Source organism: Abrus precatorius, unplaced genomic scaffold (assembly GCF_003935025.1).
Source record: "Abrus precatorius isolate BTA unplaced genomic scaffold, Abrus_2018 Scaffold11, whole genome shotgun sequence".
NCBI lineage: Eukaryota > Viridiplantae > Streptophyta > Magnoliopsida > Fabales > Fabaceae > Abrus > Abrus precatorius.
In genome coordinates, this window is record NW_020874303.1 from 7,626,745 (window position 1) to 7,649,433 (window position 22,689).

The window sequence follows — 22,689 nt, forward strand, 5'->3', positions numbered from 1 at the left end:
TAACTGCAAAAGATTCAACAGCTTGCAATTATTCCCTGGACAGAAGCCAGAACACTGTCGTTTAAGTATTTTCCTTACTATAGCAGTGTACCAAATTAACCATATAATGTTCCCTAACATTATTGTTTATGCAGTATTTAATTCCTTTTATTATAGTAAAGAACATGATTAAAACTGAAATATTGTAAAAAATTATATTCAAGGAAATATAATGAATAATCATGCACAATAAATCCAACTGGCATAGATGAGAAACGGAAAAGTTATTTTGATATATCTTTATCTACTATTTGAGGTGCGAGGCTAGTGAAGCCTAAAAAATCACATAATTTTCAACAATGAATAAATCAAGTTCTATTTTTTTTATTATGATTATTATTATTTTGCAATTCACTTTGAATATATAAACCAAATACAAAAAGAAAAAAATATAATAAAAGATATGTTCCATAAAAAATTATAAAATTCATGTATGAAATTACAAAAAAATTGTTTTTCTAAAACATGTGTAGTAGAAATTAAAAATAATAAAAAAAGAACTTCCCCTAAAATATACGAACGTACCCACTGAATAAAGTAACTTCCCAAACCTCCTCTAAAATATCTACGTATGAGGTAGTTATCACCTCCTGAAAATAAGTTTTTTTTTTTCAAGTAGAATTATTATTTAGTAAAAATTTATACCAATATAAATCTATAAAAGTTATTGGTTATGTGGGAGTTAAATAAGTAAAAGGATAATTTTTATTATTTTACGGAAATTAAAAAATAATTATTCGTATATTTTATAACTTATTTTTCCCTACCAAACAGTACTTTTAAGTTAAACTAATTCTAAGAGAACATAAAATTATATGATTTGAAACCATCACACGTCTTTAATTTTGATCAATTACAAAATGGCTCTTGATCAATTTTCATTAAATTATTCTATTTTAAAAATATAGTTAAATGGAAATTTTTAATTAATCAAGATTATATATATATATATATATATATATATATATATTATAAAAATAAAAAATATGCTCTATAAAAAATTATAAAATTCATGCATGAAATGATGAAATCATACAAAAATTGTTTTTCTAAAACGTGTCATGGAAATTAAAAAGTTATTTCTTTATTTCGGGGCGAAGAATAAAAAAAATAAAAAAAATAAAAAGAAAATGGAATAACTGCCTCAAAACTTCCCCTAGAATATATGAACCCACAAAATGCTGAGTAAGAGTAACTTCCTCAAACTTGCTCTGAAATATCTGAACCTGTGTAGAGCCAATTATCACCGAGTTTACGTAGCTTCTGTGGTCTTTGTTCAGTCTTTTGCTATTCCTTCTCTCTCACCCTCAAATCCACAACATCTCATATTCTTAGCTTCTTCTCTCTCGGGTATATCTCTAAAATTGTCTAGCTAGATTTTGGTCAACAAGTCAAAGATTCTTGTGTTTTGTCTTGTCTTCTTATACATGCACATGCACAAAACTAGTCTCTTATCATGAGCTTTAAGTTTAACCATTACATTCATATACATACTAATATTATTTAACGCATCTTCTTTTTCATGTTGCAGGTTTTAATTTGTAACCATGACACTAAGCACGTGGGACACACTTCAAGTTCCCAATTCAGCACCACCACCAAACCATCATTTTCCTTATTCAGATGAAAGCTTTCACCTTTACGATAACTACTTTCACCCAACCTGTGATTTTTTCCACCCTTCTCATCAACTTTTTCCATGCACTGACCCCTTCATTTCATTCACTCATCACACTTTTCCAACTGAAGATTACCAACTTCTCCCATGCCCAAAACGTCGAAAGTGCTTCTACGAGGAACAAGAACAGCCCTTGCACTTTTCACTAGAAGACTTTGCACCCTCCAATTTCTTAGATCATAATTTGTGTGTTTTGCAAGAAGATCCAGAGCAAGTGCCACCAGAGTCCGTATTCTGCTCCATGGCGACAGAGTTTAAGGTTCCACAGCAATGTACTTTTGAGGATTTTCAGTGTGAGAAGAAAGGTAACGACAGAACTGTCTCTGCACAAAGCATAGCGGCGAGAGAAAGAAGAAGAAAGATCGCTGAGAAAACACATGAACTTGGAAGCTTGATTCCTGATGGACCAAAAATGAACACAGCTGAGATGCTTCATGCAGCTGCTAAGTATGTTAAGTATCTTCAAGCACAAGTTGACATGCTTCAACTCATCAAGACAGTCAATGTAAGTGTTAATTTCATTTTAATTTTAACTGTTTTAGAACATTGCAACTTTATGTGAATTTTTTTATTTCAATGTTTTTAAGTTATATATATAAATTTAACTCCCCAAATATGTTTGCTCATTTTGCTTTGTGTGAAGACGAGCTTAGAATTATAGTGTAAGGTGTTTTCTTTTTATCACCAATTTATTAAGTGCACTACAAGGGTTAACCAACCTAAGTAAATTAACAAGAATTACGTGCAGGTATTGATGTGCTATAATTAAGACTTATTTGGAGTCTGATTAGGTCCAAAATTCATGTCATTATATATGGCTGGGTTAGTTATTATATGTAATTTACTAATTTATGAATAGTTGTTTTTCTCTTTAATCCTACGTATATAGTGCTGTTCCTTCTTTTTATTTTTTGTAGGAAAAATATTTATGAATTGTTACAGATTTAGCATGTGATAGTGAGAGAGATTTAAGGAGATGGATAAAAAGATAAGGACATTGAAAATATGCGTGGGCAATATAAAATTAAAAAAAAGAAGAATAATGTAACTGCTTTGCATGTGATTTTCCATTTTTCTTTTAATATTATCATTTTTAATTTATTTCATTTCGTTTATAAAATTAGTTTATGTATTTTATTGGACCGAATTTGGAGAACTTTAGATGAAGGTCATCATGATTTATCACCCTAAAATTCAATGAGGAAATAATTTAGGGTTTAACTAGAAATAATCAAATTAATGCTTTGAATTTTTCATCTTAATTTCTTTCTTTTATGCCAAATTCATACTGTTTCAGGAAGAAGACGCGGATCCTTCACTTGAAAAGTTACATGCTCTGGTTATTTCTCCCATTGTTCAAGAGAAGTTGTACTCAAAAGAAAGTTGCTTAGTTCCAAAAGAATTTGTCACAACTTTGACAAATTATAACAATGTTCAATGGGGACCTACCATTATTAAAGATCTTAAAGAGTTGATTGGGCCAGACACTGAAAAGAAAGCAGAACAAGAATAATTTTTAATAAATTGTCTTTTTGATATGTTGATTGCTTCTTCTTTTTTTCTGTTTTACTTTCATTTTCTCTCAATGTTGTTTTGTAAATATTATCGTCCTTTTATGAGCCTTATATTAGATTTAATTTAATTTGTTCATTTTGTATGAATGAAGAAACCAAGTTTTTTTTTTTGTTTTAATGAAAATTTCTTTATCATCTAATGGTTTAATCTCCTTTGGAACAGTAAATTAGGTAAGGTGCCATTTTTGATCAAAAGTTCGATAAGATAAAAATAACGCGACATCATTGTAGGCTTTAAGAAAAATCCAGATAAAATTGATTTTAAGAATTTGCATTGCCTTGAAAATAATAAATATTTTTCTACCTTCAACCGATACCCAGAGACATTAAAGACATGTGAATAACTTAAGTATAATCATTACTATATTGACGTTTTTCTTCTGCAAGAAAGAGCTTTCTACTTCTCACTAGAATAGTAAATTAAATTTATGCAGAAAAATTTATATAGGAAAAAAAATATACTAATTTTCAAATCAAAATTAGAGTTTTAGTTCAATAATCTGTATAACAGATTTTCTTCAGCCAGCTTCTTGTCCAACCACCTTGCTAATATCTCAATTTTAACTATTATACAACAAATGAAAAGAAAAAAGTATAAAGTGTGTTGGAATGGACATTATTTGATATGAAGTAATCTATAGTTAAAAGTAAGCTTGTAAATAAAATTCAATATAAAATTACCAATTAAATGCAAAAATTACAGTTTATCAAGTTAGCTCAACATTAAATTTAGTGGCAAAATAAATGTTGACATAAAATTACCAAACATATATTAGTATAAATTCTAAACCACACTTACATTTTCAAACATAAGTTTAAGATCTTTCAACGCTAATTTAAACACAAGTATGATATTCACGCCAGAATAAAATCAGAAGCAAGAATGTTCTATAAGCGGAGGCCCTAATAAAAAGAGGTGTAAGATTCATTTTGGTTGGAATGAATCTAACAAAAAATAAATCAAAATTTATTGTCTTATAAGGACAAGGAAAGTTAATAATATTGCAACAAAAAATCAAAGCAGATTTTTTATTCACATTATCTTCGGAGTATGAAAATTGGTATTGGAGCACATGGCCGGTTTAACATGTGGAGCTTGCAGCAGATCCAATTCTCAACACACAATCTAGCAGCAAAAGATTCAACAGCTTCCAACTCTTCTCTGGAAAGAAGGCAAAACAATATGTTTAGGAAGTATTTTCCCTTATTAGAGTAGTGTATCAAATTAACCATATAATGTTCCCTAACATTATTGTTTAGTGAGTATTTCCCTTTATCATAGAATAAAATCATTATTAAAACTGAAATGTTGATGAAACAGAAAAGTTATTTCAATATATATAAAGGTGATGAAGCTAGATAAGCTTCAAAAGTCATATGTAAATTCAAAACATCAATGGAAAATTAACATATTTGGCAATCAAAGATATATTATTGGCACAAATTACAGAGACAGAAAGATCACCGTCCACCAGGGTGCCCCACATAAACGATTATGCTGATAAGCCCTCCTGGCATTAGAATTCTCTCTGCAGCTTCGAGTGCCAGTAATGTTGTTTCTGATTTTGTTATTATCTCTTTGTCACCGCCAGGAAGATAACCTAAGTTGAATGCAACAAGCCTATGCAACACGTTAAGATAGTGCTAAGCCTTAGATGTTCAGAAAACTGCATCCATAGTAATTCATCATGGTGTTTAATAATATATTTGTGTGTGTGTGAAGCTAATAGTTCTTCTCATGATTCAAGAAAACATAAAAAAGAATAATATAATGTACAATTCTTAGACTGTCTTATTCTTTGAAACATGTTTTGGTAATTTGTATAAGTCAATCACAAGTCAACAATAATATAAGTCATATTTTGGTTCATTATTTAAACATGTTCATTCACATATTTTCTCCAATATATAGATAATAGCTTTACTTCCATGTGATTGGAATTCAAAATGGTTCCCATATCTTTCCTTCTGATCTTTTGGTCTAAAACAAATCATTACTTCCTCTGTCTCAACTTCCCACCATCAACTTCCCACCATCAAGATTAGAAAGTCATTGTTGGCAGAGTTATTTCATAACAATATTTAGTATAACCACTGCAGTAAACCTTTTCCAGATTTAAAATGACTTTTGCCTTTTACTTTCAGTTAGTGAAGCATTTATCAGCGACTGAAAAAAATGTATCCCAGTTTAATTCATTTTACCTCTCTCTCTCATTCATTGCTGCGGATTGGAATACTTAAAGCAACAAAAGTACATTACTTGGGTTGGGCATTAGAAAATATCAGATAGAATGAGATCTATAGTGGTTATTTCTGAAAAACTATGAATAAGATTTTAGTTAAATTAGATGGTCCTTAGGCTTCACAATTCTAACATTTGAGAAGAAACTGCTGACAATTTTGTAAAGATGAAGATCATTGCTTGACACAGTAGCTTCCTCTGGACAGTATCAAACGTCAGCTTAAACAACCCAAATCTATTATAAGCATCTTTTAAGAGCCTGAACATGCATGTGGAATGGTATGATGTGAAAATCTATATATAATTCATTGTTTGCAAATTTTAAGACATACCCATCTATCCATGGTCAAGATTCATGCAGATGAGATCAAGGCTCAAACCATAGTTCGCTTTTAAAAAAAATCACTATATGAATAATGTATAATATTTCCTTTCAGTTCAGTCTGTACATTGAAATTAACTATACAAGTTATTTATTACCATTAGCTTCTAAAAATGACGCAGGACCAGAGGAATAAAGTAAGTTAAGGGAAAGTGAAATGAGTACCTAACCGAGGAATTCTGTGGAACAACTTCCTCCATTTTACTATGGCAGGTATTGAAGAGCTTGACTTGTTGTTTCTGCAAATATTTTGAAATCATTGTTGGTGACATTTTACTATGTCATCTAATTAACTATATCAAAACTAAAAGGCTGAAGGCCAGCTTAAGTGCTAACAATACATACTGCACTTTTACACTGCTGAATAGAAAGTAAAATTAAGACTTTGTTATTCATAGCAGGATAAAGTGTTACCAGAGTAAATTTATCTATGGCTATATAACAAAGACAATTATATACAATTTTCTTCACCAATTCAAAGTTGAAACTATTTGCTCATATATAGTCCTCACCCCATTGGAATTAAGCGATTCTTCCAGCAAGCATGAAGTATTATCTAAAGCATCTTTCTGAATGTCTAATGCATATACATAACCATTATGAGAATCATCAGCAACCAAATTAAGCATTGCTAAAGTGTCAAAACCATTGCCACATGTAGCATCAATGACTGTATCTCCTTTCTGGATAATATGTTTCCATACCCTGGTAGGAACGAGCAATATAGCTTTTATCAAGGTAAATGCACTATCATATCAAGGCATATAGATAAATATGAGAATGATAAAAAGTGGAAGTAACAAAATATTTGCCATAAAGTTATAAGCAGCAGACATGCCAAATAGAGTTCTGCAACAAACTTGGGACACGTTTACTTTTAACTCAACCCAATCTTCTTTTATAAGCAAGGCTGGTTAAATAGATATATACAGAAGCCCTCTAAAAATTATAGAACAAAGATAATTTCACTACATTATTATTAGGATTTACAACTACATAAAACATAAAATTGCTAGCATGCTGTGTCTATGATACAAATACAGCACGAGATTGACAGATTGTGATCAATTCCAAGTGCAACACTCATGTAAATAATCAGTCATATGATGTACTTTTCTAGTATCATATTTTCTTTTAGTTTTAATCTCTGATTTTTCTAAATTTGACACTTTTGATCCCTAGTAATGACATGGCTAACTAAGAAGTTGCCATGTGTCAATTTTTTCTTGTGCCACATCATCACTTAGTTCTAAAAATGTTGAATTAAAAAAAAAATGAGGGACAAAAACCAAAAGAATAATTTTTAAAGGACTACTATCAAATTGTCACAAAAATATAAGGACTAAAAATTATTTAAGACTCTAGATAATTATGTGACTACAAATAAAGCTGAAAAAATAGTTTTAGATTAGTTTTTCTGTTCAGCTATGGTTATAACAACAATCAATCAATCCTTATCCCGCTAAGTGAGATCAGTTACATGAATCATACAATGTCATTGAATTTTATCAAAAACCAAATTATCTGATGTATTATTTATCACTAGATCTCTTTTAATAATTTCTTCTGAAGTTCTTGGAGTCTTCCTCTATCCTTTTTCATCAAACTAAAAGTCATACCATCTACTCTCTCACGAGTTTCTCCGGTGGCCTTTGTATGTGTTCAAACCAACTTAATCAATTTTCTGTCCTCTTTTTTTACTATATATGCTACTTCAATATTCTGGTGTATATAATCATTTATTATCTTATCTTTTTCTCAGGTGACCATTCATCCATCTTAGCAATTTCATTTCGGCAGCTCCCACTTTTTTCAGCCATGGCTGTGAGAGAAAATGACAGCATGTACACAAGTTAGAAAATTTGACTGCCCCTTTGTTTGGAAAACAAAAACAACTCAAAATTGAAAAGTTAAAGGTAATAAATCAATAAGCAGAACATTGAGGCACGAGGTTTAAGGAACATAAGTCCTGGACAACAATTGACCCTAAATACAAACCTGAAAAATGTAAAAGCAAGGAAAATTTTGAAAACAGAAACATGATAAAGCAGTTCAATGAGCACATACATGTGAGCAACATCTGTTGCCCTTTTCTTCCCAAAGAGATAGCTCACCAAAGCATCCTCCAATCCTGAAAAAGCATGTTAAGGGAATTTGTGGAGATCATGCATAAGGGTTTTTGTCAGTGTCACAAAGACAACATTTTGAGGCTAACATAATGGAAATGGCCAAATGGGTACCTGGAAAGGAAGAATCTTTGGGGAAGGAAGAAGAAGATTGAAGGTTGTTGGCCACCGAAGAAACCCCATTTTGCTTGCAAGAGAGATTGAGTGTGGTGAGTCTTTGAGAAGGAACCAGCGACAAGAGTGTCCGCGAAGAACATGAGAGGGCATTACGAGTTGTAAAAGGAGAAAACCAAATTCTCAGAGACAACATCAGCGTTTAACACTCGCTGTAAAATGAATACAACAAACACTTTATTTTTTTAAATATGGCATTTTTACCATGAAAGTATCAGAATATGAATTCTTAATCATTAATACATATATATGGGATTTCAAAAAATCGTGGGTTATTTTTTAAATATGGCATTTTTACCATGAAATAAATATAAATTTTTAATCAATATTACATATATATGAGATTTAAAAAAATTACTACAGTGATTTTTAAAGGATGAAAAATTTTGTTCAAAGAAAAAAAAATGCCACTGACAACTTTTAGAAAAAAAAAATTATGTAGTTAAAAATTGCCGTTTGGAATTTTAGAGAAAAAATGTTTTTATACATTCAAAAAGTGTTATTGGCAACTTAAAAAAAATCACCATTAAATTTGTAGCGAATTATATTTTAAAAGTCTTTTATTCAACATTTTTAAATCTTCCTTTCTCATATTTTATAGTAAAAAAAATTTACAAATACAATAGTTTACTTTATCAATAAGATTGTTTCAAATACAAGTGAAGATATGAAATTTACGTTTGAGAAGCTAACTTATATATATATTTCTTACAATATATCATTTGAAAGCTTTATCAATATATTAAAGTGAAGACTCAAAAAACAGTTGAAAGTATAATTTACATGTGTCCAATTTCTATTTTTTGAGGTTTCATACAATACCAAGTAATAATAATAAGCAATGATGATGATATTCAACAAATATTTTAGATTTATTACAAGTGTCATAACTAAAACCCTTCAGTTAAGTTGTATTTTTTTTAAACAAATTACAATTGGTGCACATGCGAATGTCGTTCCTAACAAAGATGTCAAATAGGAACAAAACGATGCCAAAAGCGACAATGATGACTTTGAAAGAGATTATGAACGTGATGACGATAATTTGAATGATGATGCAAATGATGAGGACTCTCATTTATCAAACCGAGTGATTGGCCAACATATGTCTAGAGTTCCATAATTCATGCATGCTTTAGATCTTAATGCTATGCAAGTTCCTAAATTAACTAGTACCTCATGAAATCCCATTTTATCTAATGTCACTCTAACATTTCCAAGGTAATACAGAGTGTTAGTTGGATATTAAATGTGTCATTATCTAAGTACAAGTGAAAATATTATTTGTTCACTAGGTATTAGAGCAAACCACAGGAGCTGATGCCATGCTCATACCTAAGTACAAGTAGAAATATTATTAGTTTACTAGGTATTGGAGCAAACCACATGAGGTGGTGCCATGCCCATACATGCACCCGTATTAGGCATCAACAAATTTCTTTAGCATTTTTTTGGTATTAGAACATGTTTTAACAAAGAAAGTACGTATCCACGAGCATGTTTTGTTATCCTATGGTCAAAATTAGTAGGAAGCCAACCAAAATGTTGTGTGATCTACTTTAATCTTATTTATGAACCTTCAATATCGTTAGATTTAGGCCAACTACCTAGTAACTGTTCAAACATATCTTACAATGCTATAGTATTCGGATTAGTAGAACCACTAACAAATAGCCATTGATTTACAATCTAAGCAATATAGCAATATCTTCTAATGTTACTGTGTATTTTTCACAAGGAAGATATAATGTATGTGTTCCTAGTCTCCAACGTTTAACAAGTGTATTTACAAGCCCACCATTTATATGCATGCATTTGACATATTTGTGCAAAACGATAAAGTCCAACATTCTGTAAAATGTCATATATCTCAGGTTTATTACAAAATTATATTTTAAATAACATAAATCATAAAAATTACTTACATTTTGAGCTCGTACTAATTTCGAGATGTACTTCTGTGAATCCATAATGTATCACGAATCATATTGAAGAAATTTGTTAATCAATATATTCTTAAAATATTTAAACTAAATATTTTTATGAATTTTTCTATTTTTTTTACTCTTTTTTTCTTTTATTTTCACTCTTCTTCTTCTTAACAAGTTCCATCTTCTCTCTTCTACGTTCTCTCCGTACATGAGTTTATAGCTGAAAGGGTCATTATATAGCTCTAAAATCGCCAATGGCAAGTTTCACTTTCTAAAAAACTTCTTCTTCCCTCTATCTCAGGTGACAATGATAGAAATTTCTCCAAAAATTGTCATTACTTAATTTTTTATTATGCAAGATTCCTATTTAACATTCTCGCTTCATTGTTCATAGCAAATAGTAAGATCGAACATAACAAATATCTCAAAACTCACCATGGGTGGTTTTTCTGAAAACCACGTTCTCGTGAAAGCTTCAACTTTACTATTCATGGTAAATAGCATAATTAAATATTATAGACTTTCCAAAAATCGCCACCAGCAATTTTTCAAAACCCATACTTTCATAAAATTACTAAAAATGACATATTAATGTAATTATAACTTTTATATCCTAAATTTAAATTAATAAATCTAACTTTTGTTGTGAGTTAAGATAGGAATGAATCTAACATGAATAAAAGAGTATTCCTTTAGTTTTATTATAAAAATGTAAATATATTTTTATCTATATATTTTGATAATTTTTTTATTTTCATCTTTCAAAACATATTTTTTATATTTCTGTAAATTTTTATTTTTATGGTGTATTAAAAAGTTATTACATATAATTCTTTTATTGTTGAACCACATTATATAGTAACAGAGATTAAACATAAGAATTTGAAAAATTATAGATGCTGAAATAAAAATTATTTAGAGGAATTAGAAAAAAAGTTATTAAAATACAGGAATCAAAATATATTTAAACCAATGTAAACTTGCCATTTTTATTTACTTTCATTTTTTCAGAATTTGTCTAAAAACAATAATTGTCTCATTTTGATTTTACTATTTTTATATAATTTTTTAAATAAAATTAAATTTTATAGTTAAAAAATAAAAATAATTTCTTGAATGAAACTGGCTAAGTAACATTAAATTCAAAGTACACAACATAGGAGGGTATTATTAATATTTTTAATGCTTTTTTATCGATTAGTTAATAAATTAATAAATAATTTTTATAAAAATATATTAATAACATTAAAATTTATTGTTATAAAAAACATTTTAAATTATTTAATTAAAATATTTAATATTTTTTTTATTTTCATAGATATTTACAACGTGATTGATTTAGTTTAAAAGAGAAATGTTTTGAAACATTTTTTTTATCATAGCCAATTTTAACAAAGCATAGATGTCTAGAAAGAAAATATTTCTTAAACTGTTAGAAGGGATGGTTAAAAGTATTTTTTTAATTGAAATATATTTTTAAAATACATGTATGTAAAATAAAATAGAAAATATATAAGAGATAAAAATGTTATTATTTAATTATTTATGATGAATAGAGTTCCAAGACTCATTGTTCCCAATTTAACCACTCACTTAGTTTCCTAACATCCAAGAGTAACCATCTTACCGTTGTTGTATTTACTTTTACAGATACAATACATCATTCAATCTTTTTCTAATTAAGGAGAAATTTTTTCATCATCCTAACTAACACTAACATATTTTTGTGAGGAAGTAAATACATTACAAGATGTGAGTGACTAAAAATCTTTTTATTAATAAAGAACATTCACTACATTAAAATTATAAAAATGTGATAAATATTATTTAAAAAGATAAATATTATATTTCTTCAATGCTTAAACTCAACTTTGAAGAATTGTTGCTAACATTTTCTTTTAATTGAAATCGTACATAAGAAATAGAACAAGAAAAAACCTAAATCATGATTGAAACAATATGTTAAAGAGGAAGTCATGTATAACAAGACCCAATTTGGTGAGACATGACGAGGAGAAAGATGGGAGTGATCATGAGTAGAAGAATTCCAAATTCTTACTATCTTGTTGGAATTTAAAATTCTATAATTTTAGTTTAATATAAAGTTTTATTAAAATTCTTAAAATTTTAAATTTTTAAATTAAATATTCAAACAAAATATTTTAATGTATAAAATTTATAAATTCCTTGAAAAATTCTTCAGTTTAAATTTCCCATCTAGATGCACTCTATCGTATTATCGTCACAGTTCCAGCTTCACGTTGATTTTAACTGCCAAAAGCTGACTTTTTACGGTGAAATTTATACATTAAAATTTTAAGAAAATACATAAAATTCATAAAATGTACATGAAAATCCACGAGTTAATTGAAAAAAAAAAATCCAAAAGGCCTGTGATATATATTGTCAGTAATAAGTGTTGAAAAAAAAAAACTTTTGTCAACACATTTCATAATTGACTTTTGTTTCCTAAGAATTGTTATACAACTTTTTTTTTTCAATTTTAATATTTCCACACCCCAATTTTTATATTAATCTTAAGTTTTTTTTTTCTCAATTCATCACCAATTCTAATTTACAGATATTACTAACCATTCACTTGACGTTCCTTATTTGTATTTACCTTTATAATGTTAAATTAAACCATTTATTATATTTATCACTGTTTATCGGGTGTTATGTATACACCTTGAAAGGTGTAAGGAAAAACATTTTTTGTTTTTTTCTCAGATACGAAAGATGTAAATTAAATTTTTGGTAATTATAATAAAAAATAATCATAATTTTTCACACTTGAATTTATGGTACATCAACTTACCCTTCTTTCTATCTAACTTCTTTTAGAACTGCAGGGCTTGACTTGTTTTCTTTGCTGCGAACTTGTAGGATCTGTAGTTAACATCCTGTGAGTGTGAGTTGTTTTACTTGATGCTTTGACCACCTGTTAGAAGTACACCTATTCAACAATCGATCACAAATTTTATTTTCAATTCAAAGTATATTAATTTGGTTATTTGATTATGAGCATGCTTGACAAGAATTATATTGTTATTATTTTTTTTCAAAAATGATTTTGCTAGTTAATCTTTTCAATAAGTAGTTTAAAAGATAATTAAGTTTACCCTTTTAACACGAGTTAATGTCTAGAGTCTATATCATAATCGCAAAAGAAACCTTTTTTCTTCGAGATCATACTCTCCACTTGAAAATGAATCTATGGCAAATTTCCAAAGACATAAATTCAATTTTCAAAGTATATATTAATTTGTTTATTGGATTATTAGCAGGCATGACAAGAATTATTGTTATTACTTTTTTCCAAAAAGATTTCGTGCATTTTGCTACTTAATCTGTTGAACAAGTAGTGTGTTGAAGATAATTAAGTTTTTACCCTTAATTTTGACATATATCAATGCATAGAGTCTACACCATAATCGCAATTAGTGCCGTGAACGTTCCTTGTTCCTTGATAGTTTTCTGGATGAAACCACAAACTTGTTTAACTTTACTTTCATTAGAAACCAAACAGTACTATTAGAAACCAAGCACATCAGTACTAGCTCATCCACTGATATATAAAATCACATTTTTCATATAATCTGAAACCCACATTTTCAATCAGATGTACTCTCATCTTATGAACTTTAGCATAGTTAATATATTTGATTATGCATACGCGCATCATCACTCATTTTTTTTTCCTGCTTCGTTGGCGTGAACATTATTTAATAACTAATTATTCAATTTATACGTACTCATTTTCTTTTTATTACATGAGAAAAAAGCATAAAGAGAAAATCTTTATTATTGGAAAAGTAATTTAACATTTTTCTCACCCAAAACTTAGATATAATACATTAGTTTGGAGTCAAGGAATCAATAATTAATGAGAGGGACATAATTCGGAGACTACGCTTGGATGTTCTAAATTTTGCAAAGTAGCTAGTCGATCAGCTAGTGGTTTGCTTTTTCTACAAGAATTCGAACGAGCAATGTCAATCCTCTAGTCATTAACCAGTATAGTGTGGATGTTCTTGATACAGTTCTTGCTCGATCAAATTAAACCTAATACATAATGTGGCTTAATTCCCACTACCCAAGAGAGGCCAATGCATGATACGGTGGTAAGAAGTAAGAACTTAACTTTTATGTTTTTAGCAACACTTCATAGAAATCAGTGCTGTAAAAGTCTGATTTGCCATATTTCGAATAAACAAAAGGAGTTTGACATATTTCGAATCATCTCCTAAAATCAGTGAGCCTTCCTCTCTTTCCAAATTTGCCAGATACTTGCCAAAAACACAGCTTCATTACCATTAGAGAAAGCTTTCATCTAATCACAGGGACAGTTGCATATATACAGTCTCTAAGACAATGTATAATGTCCTCTCATTCATTGCATCTAACGCATAGATCAGTGGAGGCCATACCTAACTACATGCTATTGTTATTTACTCTATAATAAATTTAAGTTGCAGTTAATTATATTTTAAGTACTAATTAAATATTTTTCTTCAAAAACTAATTACAATTTCTTTAACCAATTTAGAGGTTAATTTACATTTCTTATTTTTATTTCTCTATTTAATTAAATTCATTTATTTTTACTTATGAAATGTGTGATATGGATTTTTTAAATTCATTTATTAAAGATAATTTTTATATACTAATCTACAAACACTTATATTCTTTATTTATATTATTTAAAAATTATATTAATACACCGTTTACAAATACCGTACCCTTGTTTATGCACCATAAACTGTATGTATAAGTTAACAGTTATACGTTATTGGGCTGTTTAGCCCCCTATAATAGCCAAAAACTGTTATATCGTTATTTCAAATTTATAAACTAGACATTTCCATTACATTCACTGTTAATATAATACATTCGGAGGCTTCGGCCCCTTCCCATTGAAAAGAAAGAAATTAAAATTATATGAGATGTTGCGACTATTATAATCATATTAAGAATGTACTAAACATATAAATGCCTAATACAAACTTTATCACAAGCAAATAACATAGTATATTTCAGAAATAACTAAAAATTATATATTGTTGTATACCACACTTTGAGCTGCTAATTATGCATAAAACTTATTATTTTTTTCCTTTTGCTTTCTTGGTATGCTAACACAGATTATATATATATATATATATATTCTAATTGTTGGTACAATCAGTGGGAGCAAAAGAAACCTTTTTCCCTTCAAGATCATACTCCACCTGAAAATCAATCTGTGCCAAATTTCCAAAGATAGAAATTCCAGTTGCAGGGCTAGGTGCTATTGCCAAGCAAAGTATGTTGTTGTCATCGAGCCAAAAAAGTGTGTTTTTAGGTCTCAGAGAAACAATTGCTCCCGTAAATTGAAACGCAATATCAGGGAAATACATTTCATCTTGATATGGAAAACAAAAGTTGAGTGGGAAAGGAAGATCTTGTACTACCTCAACACTAAGGACTTCTTGCAATGAAGTTACAAAATTGTTGTAAAAGCTTGGTTCAAGATATGTCATTACAGTCCCCGAGTCAATGATTATGTTGCCATCAGTTCGACCTGTTTGTATTGTTTTTTGTCCAATTGTGATGCCTTCAAGATTGAGGAAGTAAAAGGTAGGTAAAATAGGTTTAATTATGAGGGGAGTGGAGACAACCCCATCTCCATTTATTATTGCTCCGTTCCCAAATTTTAATTTACTAGTGGAATTTGAAGTGAATGGAACCAAACAATAAGAGAATTTGTGACCAATTTGATCACCTATTTGTGAAACTAGTGACAATGGCCCAGCTCCAAGACCCACTAGTCCAGTGAGCTTGCCGTCCTCATCAATTGTAGTGAAATTATTGTACATTCCACATCCGAAAATAGACTTAGGAAAAGCAATGGTATTGGCCCCACCCGAGGAATCAAAAGTAATGGACTCAGTACCCAATATTCCAGCGGTGAATGATTTGTCACCATATTGGTATGCATATATGCACTCACCTGAATCTGAACAAGCATGTTGACCTTCTGGGAGTATGGTACAAGGTTGTGAGTCACATGACAAACTACTGAATGTAGAAGACTTACTTGGCTCAAATAATGGGGTGTCTTGAGAAAAACATTTCTCACAAGGAGAACATTGTATCCAAATAAGATCACTTCCTGTATCAACAATGGCAAATTTTTCAACAGGTGGGGTACCAATGTAAAATTTCATCAAGTATTCACCATGATCTGGAATTAAAATGGATTCGGGTAATTTATTTTCATTTAGGAGAGCGATGCCAATTTGATTGGATCGAGAAACGGAACGCAAGGCAGCAATTTTTATACGCTCTGATAGGGTTAGTGAAGGGTTATAAAAAGGTGACAAAGGGGAATCACGATGAATAAGATCGACGCTGAAGCTTAGGCCTTTGTTAGCCTCCACGAAGGATATAACAGAAAATGGACTTAGAGCTACGAAAAATAACACAAAAGCATGCATGTTTAGGAAATGCATAAGGAAAGAAGTAAATGATACAATGCCGCACGTTGAAATGGCTTTACTTATAGATTTTAGGTTACTAATTAACTTTTAATTTTAATTATTTATTTACATTTGTTTATTCCAAATATATAATTCTTACAGCAGTAAAATATGAAATATTTTCATTAAATAATTCTTGTCAAATATATCTATAATGTGAGGTGACTAATCATGTGTGGACGAGTCATTTTTCCATGGCAGCTAGGGACATAACTTCAGCCAAACGGTGCCGAATGAAAAATAGTTTAATACTATGAGACATGGTTTTCGGTGTCAACATTGGGGCAAAGATGAAATGGTTAAATAACTTTGATTCATCAGAAATGGTTTTCTGTCTCAACATCGGGCCAAAGGATAAATAAGAAACGAAAAGAAAATAAGACAACACTTTTATATTTCCTAACCAAAAAATTATTGATTAATTAATGTGAAATAAAAAAACTAATTATGAGATTTATCTTTCAGTCTTAAAAATATGTTTTGTTGTTTCGCGTGATGTTATTTATATGTAAATATTTTTCATACGATTTTATAATTTCTTATGTTTATTTGTTAAGGTGGATGGAAATATTAGTATTCCTTAATATTGACACGTTGATTCCCAATTATTTAACAATATGATTAAACTATTTTAAAAATTTCACTCACCAAAATACTTTTTTTTTTGGTTAAAAATTTTTAGTTGAGCATATTAATTTTAATGTATATTCCACACTAGCTCCTCAGTATTAGCTATTTTTTTTATGTACTGCAAATCTGTAACAAGAAACCATTCAGGAATGATTCAACACCAAAGTCGTGTTATAAGCATAGGTTATAGTATAAGTAAACTTTAAGGTTCTCGGTATGGATTGATTAATAGATATCTTTCATTAAAAGTTATAGTAAGAAAATATTTATAATTGTGAATATTATATTTTTATTAGTAATTATTTTTAATTCTTTAATTAAGATATTAATTAGAATTATTTATTTATTTTTATGTAGCATTTTGATTTATTTAATGATTTAAACATGTGACTGATTTTATTTACTTTAAGAAGATAATTTTTTTTTACAAACTATAAAAATGTTGTAACTAAATATGAACTTAAGGCTTATGTTTGGATTGGTGAAACATATTAGAATGAAGGAGAATGATATGGGATGTTATCTTAATTTATTGTTTGGATTAATATTACAATAAAATAAAATTTATTCTATTATATTCTATTATGCTCCATTCAGTTCAATTCCATCACGTTTCATCTTCTCTTTAGGTCATGAAACATTGCATAGTGATTAACATGATGTTAAGGGTTGAGGAATCCGTTTTGTTTCTTTTAAATTTTTTATATTTTATTTTAAAAAACTTAAACTGAAATGAGAAAATTAATTCATATAAAAATTAGAATGAAATTAATATTTTCTTCGCATGGAAATTGAGCAGTACACGATAGGGATGGCAATGAGTAGGGTATAGGTAGGGTACTACAGTACCCATCCCCATATCCGCGTTTTAAAAAAATACCCGTACCCGGCCCCATACTCGCATGGGTATGAACATTAATCTTCGTACCCGTACCCTCTAGGTACCCGCATACCCGTCTTGTACCCATTACCCGCGCTTGTTTGAGAAAAATATATTTATATAATTTCACATAAGTAGCATAATAATACAAAAATTCAATATGTAGTTGTCGAACAAGGTACAAATATAGATAAAAAACAAATATTCAAAGATTATAAATGTTAAATGTATCTTAATATAATAATTTTCTAAACTAAAATTCTTAGAAACAATAAGTAAAACTAAACACACAAGTTATTTGTCAGTGATAATCCTATCTTGTGTGAGATTTGATTGATTGGTAATGTTAAAACGACAACGAAATAGATCTGTACAATGGTTGTCCCTTCGTGTGGGATCACTTAGTAACCTCTTGTGACGACATTAACAACTAAATCTAATGAATAACATTTTATAGTTATTAAGTTTTAGTGAGATAGACATTAAGAATGAGAATAGAGTTAGAGTAGAGAGGTTCAATACTAACAATAGAAAGTTGATACATAAAATATTTTTTTTAATTTTTGAATTTGAAATTGTAAGAAAAATAATAGATTTAATTAAAATAATACCATATAATATATATATATATATATATATATATATATTAATACTAGTATTTTTTAACTCATATATTATACGAAAGTATTTTATCAAAAATATAAATTTTTAAAAAATTATTTTAGTGAATTAAATATTTATAATGTATATAAATTTAAAAAAAAAGAATTTGAATAAAAGATAAATAGTTACAATAAAATTTTATAATAAAGAAATATACATGTATATTTAAAAAATTATACTTTTTTATCTTAAAAAAATTAACAAATAAAAATTAACAATAATTTTTTATATTTATATCTTTTCAAAAACTTCTTTGAATGTGAATAAATAGTAAGAATAATATTATTTAGATTCAATAGATTATAGTTGTACTTGTAATACATATGTTGCATAGAAAAATATTATTTTAAATTAAAATATTAAAAAAAATTAAAATATTATTAATAAATAATAAGTTTACAGTAATAGTAAGTGATTGTAAAATTTATAATATATTTATTATTTATCATTCACTTTATGATTTAAACATCAATATGATTTTATTAACAAAAATATTTTATGTGTGTCATATATAAATAATATTTTAAAAAAAAGTCAATCTCATATTAACTATGTAATAATTAAATTGTGTTAGCCTAATTAAATGATATAAAATAGTAAATAATTTTTTCTATTAAAAATATAAACCAAAATAAATTTTTTGGTTTACTTTATTATTAAATATATTTTTATATTAATCTTATATAACTTCACATAAGTAATATAATAATACAAAAATTCAATTCATAATTGTAAAATAAAGTTCAAGCATATATATATATATATATATATATATATATATATATATATATATGCGGGTATGGGGCGGGGTGGGTACTTAGATACCCATACCCGCACAGATACCCATACCTGCACCCATCCCCATTAAAATTTGCGAGTTTTTACCCACACTCATACCCGTACCCGTATAGCGGGTAAATACCCTACCCATTGTGGGTAAATTTTGCGGGTGCTCATCGGGTACTTTACCCATTGCCATCCCTAGTACACGATGTAGAAGAACAAAATTTAAGAGAATTTAGGTGCCAGTGTGCGTGCGGAAATAGAGGTGAAATTAATTAAAATAATTTTAAAAAATTAAGAGTTTGTTTGATTATATTTTTAAAAATTATTTTTTGAAAATATAATCAAACATTGCTAAGATGTTCAATATAAGCCTCAAGGGGAAGCGAATTCTCCAAGAAATATTGGTAAGAGCTCTATCCAACCTCTTACTCAAACCACTTCTTCTTCAAGTGAAGCAATTTCCTGTGTAGTCAACACCTATCAAATCGCATTACGAGATCATATCTTGGAATGCATTAAATTGTGTTAACTTTTATATCATATCTAATTCTATTAATGCATTAAATTGTGTTAACTTTTATATTTTTTTCATAAAAAATCATTATACGTTACTTCTTATGGTATGGAATATTTTACATGTTAGAAAATAATAATTTTAACAGCTGTTTCTCCAAATATTATAATATTTAATATTATTATATTAAATTTGTAACATTTTATTTTTTAAGAAAAACTATTATATATAACTTTTTATTGTTTGTTTTTAAACTCACGTTAAAAGAAAATCGATATATAAATTGAGAAATGCTTGAATTTATTCATTATTATTAACAAGTCTTACAAAAGTAACATATCAAACCTTTATTCTGCTATCGCTACACAGTGAAAACTTTATTAAGCAAACGAAAAGCATAAACTAATTATTGGTACAATCAGTAGGAACGAAAGAAACTTTCTTTTCCTTAAGATCATATTCCACTTGAAAATCAATTTGTGCCACATTTCCATAGATGGTAGGTCCCCCTTCAGTGGTGGGCACTATCGCCAAGCAAAGCAAGTTTCTGAGTTCAAGAAGAAGGTTTTTAGAGCCCAAGGTAATGCGAGCTTCCGTAAATTGAAACACAACATTAGGGAAAGTCATATTCATATTGGTCTCATATCTGAAACAAAAGTCGAATGGGAGTGGAGGATTTTGCTCTGCCTCAACACCAAAAGCTTCTTTGACCAAAGTTACAAATTTGTTGTAAAAGTTTGGTTCAAGCATTGTTAATGTTGACCCTGAATCAATTATTATGTTGCCAGCAGATTGGTCTGTTTGCACCTCTTTTTGTCCCACAACGATGCCTTCAAGATTGAGTATATAGAAGGTTGGAAAAGAAGGATTGGTTATATAGGGAGTGGACACAACCCCATTAATTGTTATCATTGCTTCTTTCCCAAATTTTAATTTGCTAGGGGAGTTTGAAGTAGGTGGAAGCAAGCAATAAGAAAATTTATGACCTATTTGATCACCTAGTTGTGAAACTAGTGACAATGGTCCTCCTCCAAGACCCACAATTCCCTCGATTTTGTTGCCCAAACCAAATGAAAAATTGTTGTAAATTCCACATCCAAAAATAGACTTAGGAAATGTAATTTCTTGGCCCTCATCCGTGGAACCAAAATTAATGACATCAATGCCCAATTTTCCTATGGTGAATATCTGGCCATTACTATATTGATATATGTACTCACACTCTCCTGAATCTCCACAACCGTATTGTTGACTCTTGAGAAGCAGTGAACAAGGTTGAGAGTCACATGACACATCCATTGATGTGGAAGACTTGTTGGGTTCAAATAATGGGGTGTCTTGAGGAAAACATTTCTCACAAGGGGAACATTGTACCCAAATAAGATCACTCCCAGTGTCAGCAATAGCAAGCCTCTCTATAGGAGGGGTACCAATATAAAATTTCATAAGGTATTGACCAACGTATGGAATTATGGTAGTTTCAATTGATTCTTTTGCATTCGCAAAGAGGTGAACATTATTGAATCGGGAAATGGAACGCATCGCAGCGTTTTCTATGAGCTCCGATGAGGACATTGAAGAATTGTACAGTGGTGACAATGATGAGTCACGGTGAATAAGATCGATATTAAAACTATTTAAACTTTTATTTGCTTCAGTGATGGCTATATTAATAGAAAGTGAAAATAATAGAGCTAAAAAATAGAATACAAAAGCCAACATATTTGGGGAAACACTGAAAGAAAGAAAATCTCCTTAATAGGATAGAGTGTACAAGAGAGAAATTAAAGATGCATGGAATGGTGAAAAAAGCATATCAAAGTGCTTCTATTTAAAGAATTTTGAGTTGCTAATGAAGGCTTATCTTTTTGTTGAATGTGTGGTGTGTAATTTGAGTAGTATTATCATACATGGACAAATACATTCGTGACTAAATTACATTCACGTATTTTCTTCTTGCCTCACAGTGTCAACGTCACACTCTAGGATGATATACACTTCAGTTGACACGTAGAAAGTATAAACTTTGTAATCTTTAGAAAGGGTATAAATTTATAATGAAGTAAATGATGGCCATGTACATCTATAACAGTAACAGTAGTATTGTTAAAACTATTGAACATGAATAACTTCCTTTGTATTTTATGAGCATACTTATACGAACCCATTATGAGAGAAAACATATCATTTATAATTTTTCTTACGAGTATGTTTGGATATATAACTAAATTAAATACTTATTTAATATTACTCTATGATAAATTTTGTTATTAATTTAATTATAAAATTTATTAAAATTAACTACCAATAACTTTTTTTTATAAGTTATATCAATAAAATTATTAAAAAATTCTTATAGAAGTCATATGCTAGCTATTTTCATAAAGAATTCGTAAATCTTTCAAATAAATCATAAATGAATACAAATATTAAAGTATATGATTTTGTTTAAAATTGTACTTTTTGTCTATTTATATTTCACATTATTTCATTTTTCTTAATCATATTACTTTTTCATACTTTTTTTTTAGTTTTTTTTATAACAGGTG

At 28.8% G+C, this 22,689-nt stretch overlaps 4 protein-coding genes across 4 annotated transcripts; 1 reads left to right on the forward strand and 3 right to left on the reverse strand.

Annotated features, from left to right (window-relative positions):
• Positions 1-1,586: 1,586 nt before the first annotated feature.
• Positions 1,587-3,230, forward strand: LOC113855564 (transcription factor bHLH52-like). Its single transcript, XM_027487202.1, has 2 exons — positions 1,587-2,222; positions 3,015-3,230. Exons 1-2 carry the CDS (start codon positions 1,587-1,589, stop codon positions 3,228-3,230), a joined length of 852 nt encoding a protein of 283 aa, XP_027343003.1.
• Positions 3,231-4,158: 928 nt separating this feature from the next.
• On the reverse strand, positions 4,159-8,383 carry LOC113855256 (putative rRNA methylase YtqB). The gene is made up of 6 exons (XM_027486815.1): positions 8,156-8,383; positions 7,983-8,046; positions 6,428-6,620; positions 6,081-6,154; positions 4,757-4,912; positions 4,159-4,453 (listed from the first exon to the last, which is right to left on the reverse strand). Exons 1-6 carry the CDS (start codon positions 8,349-8,351, stop codon positions 4,330-4,332), a joined length of 807 nt encoding a protein of 268 aa, XP_027342616.1. The 5' UTR covers positions 8,352-8,383; the 3' UTR covers positions 4,159-4,329.
• Positions 8,384-15,314: 6,931 nt separating this feature from the next.
• LOC113855565 (probable aspartic protease At2g35615) lies at positions 15,315-16,625 on the reverse strand. Its single transcript, XM_027487203.1, has one exon. It carries the CDS (start codon positions 16,623-16,625, stop codon positions 15,315-15,317), a length of 1,311 nt encoding a protein of 436 aa, XP_027343004.1.
• Positions 16,626-20,428: 3,803 nt separating this feature from the next.
• Positions 20,429-21,935, reverse strand: LOC113855254 (aspartic proteinase CDR1-like). Its single transcript, XM_027486813.1, has one exon. It carries the CDS (start codon positions 21,860-21,862, stop codon positions 20,543-20,545), a length of 1,320 nt encoding a protein of 439 aa, XP_027342614.1. The 5' UTR covers positions 21,863-21,935; the 3' UTR covers positions 20,429-20,542.
• Between the last annotated feature and the right edge of the window lie 754 nt (positions 21,936-22,689).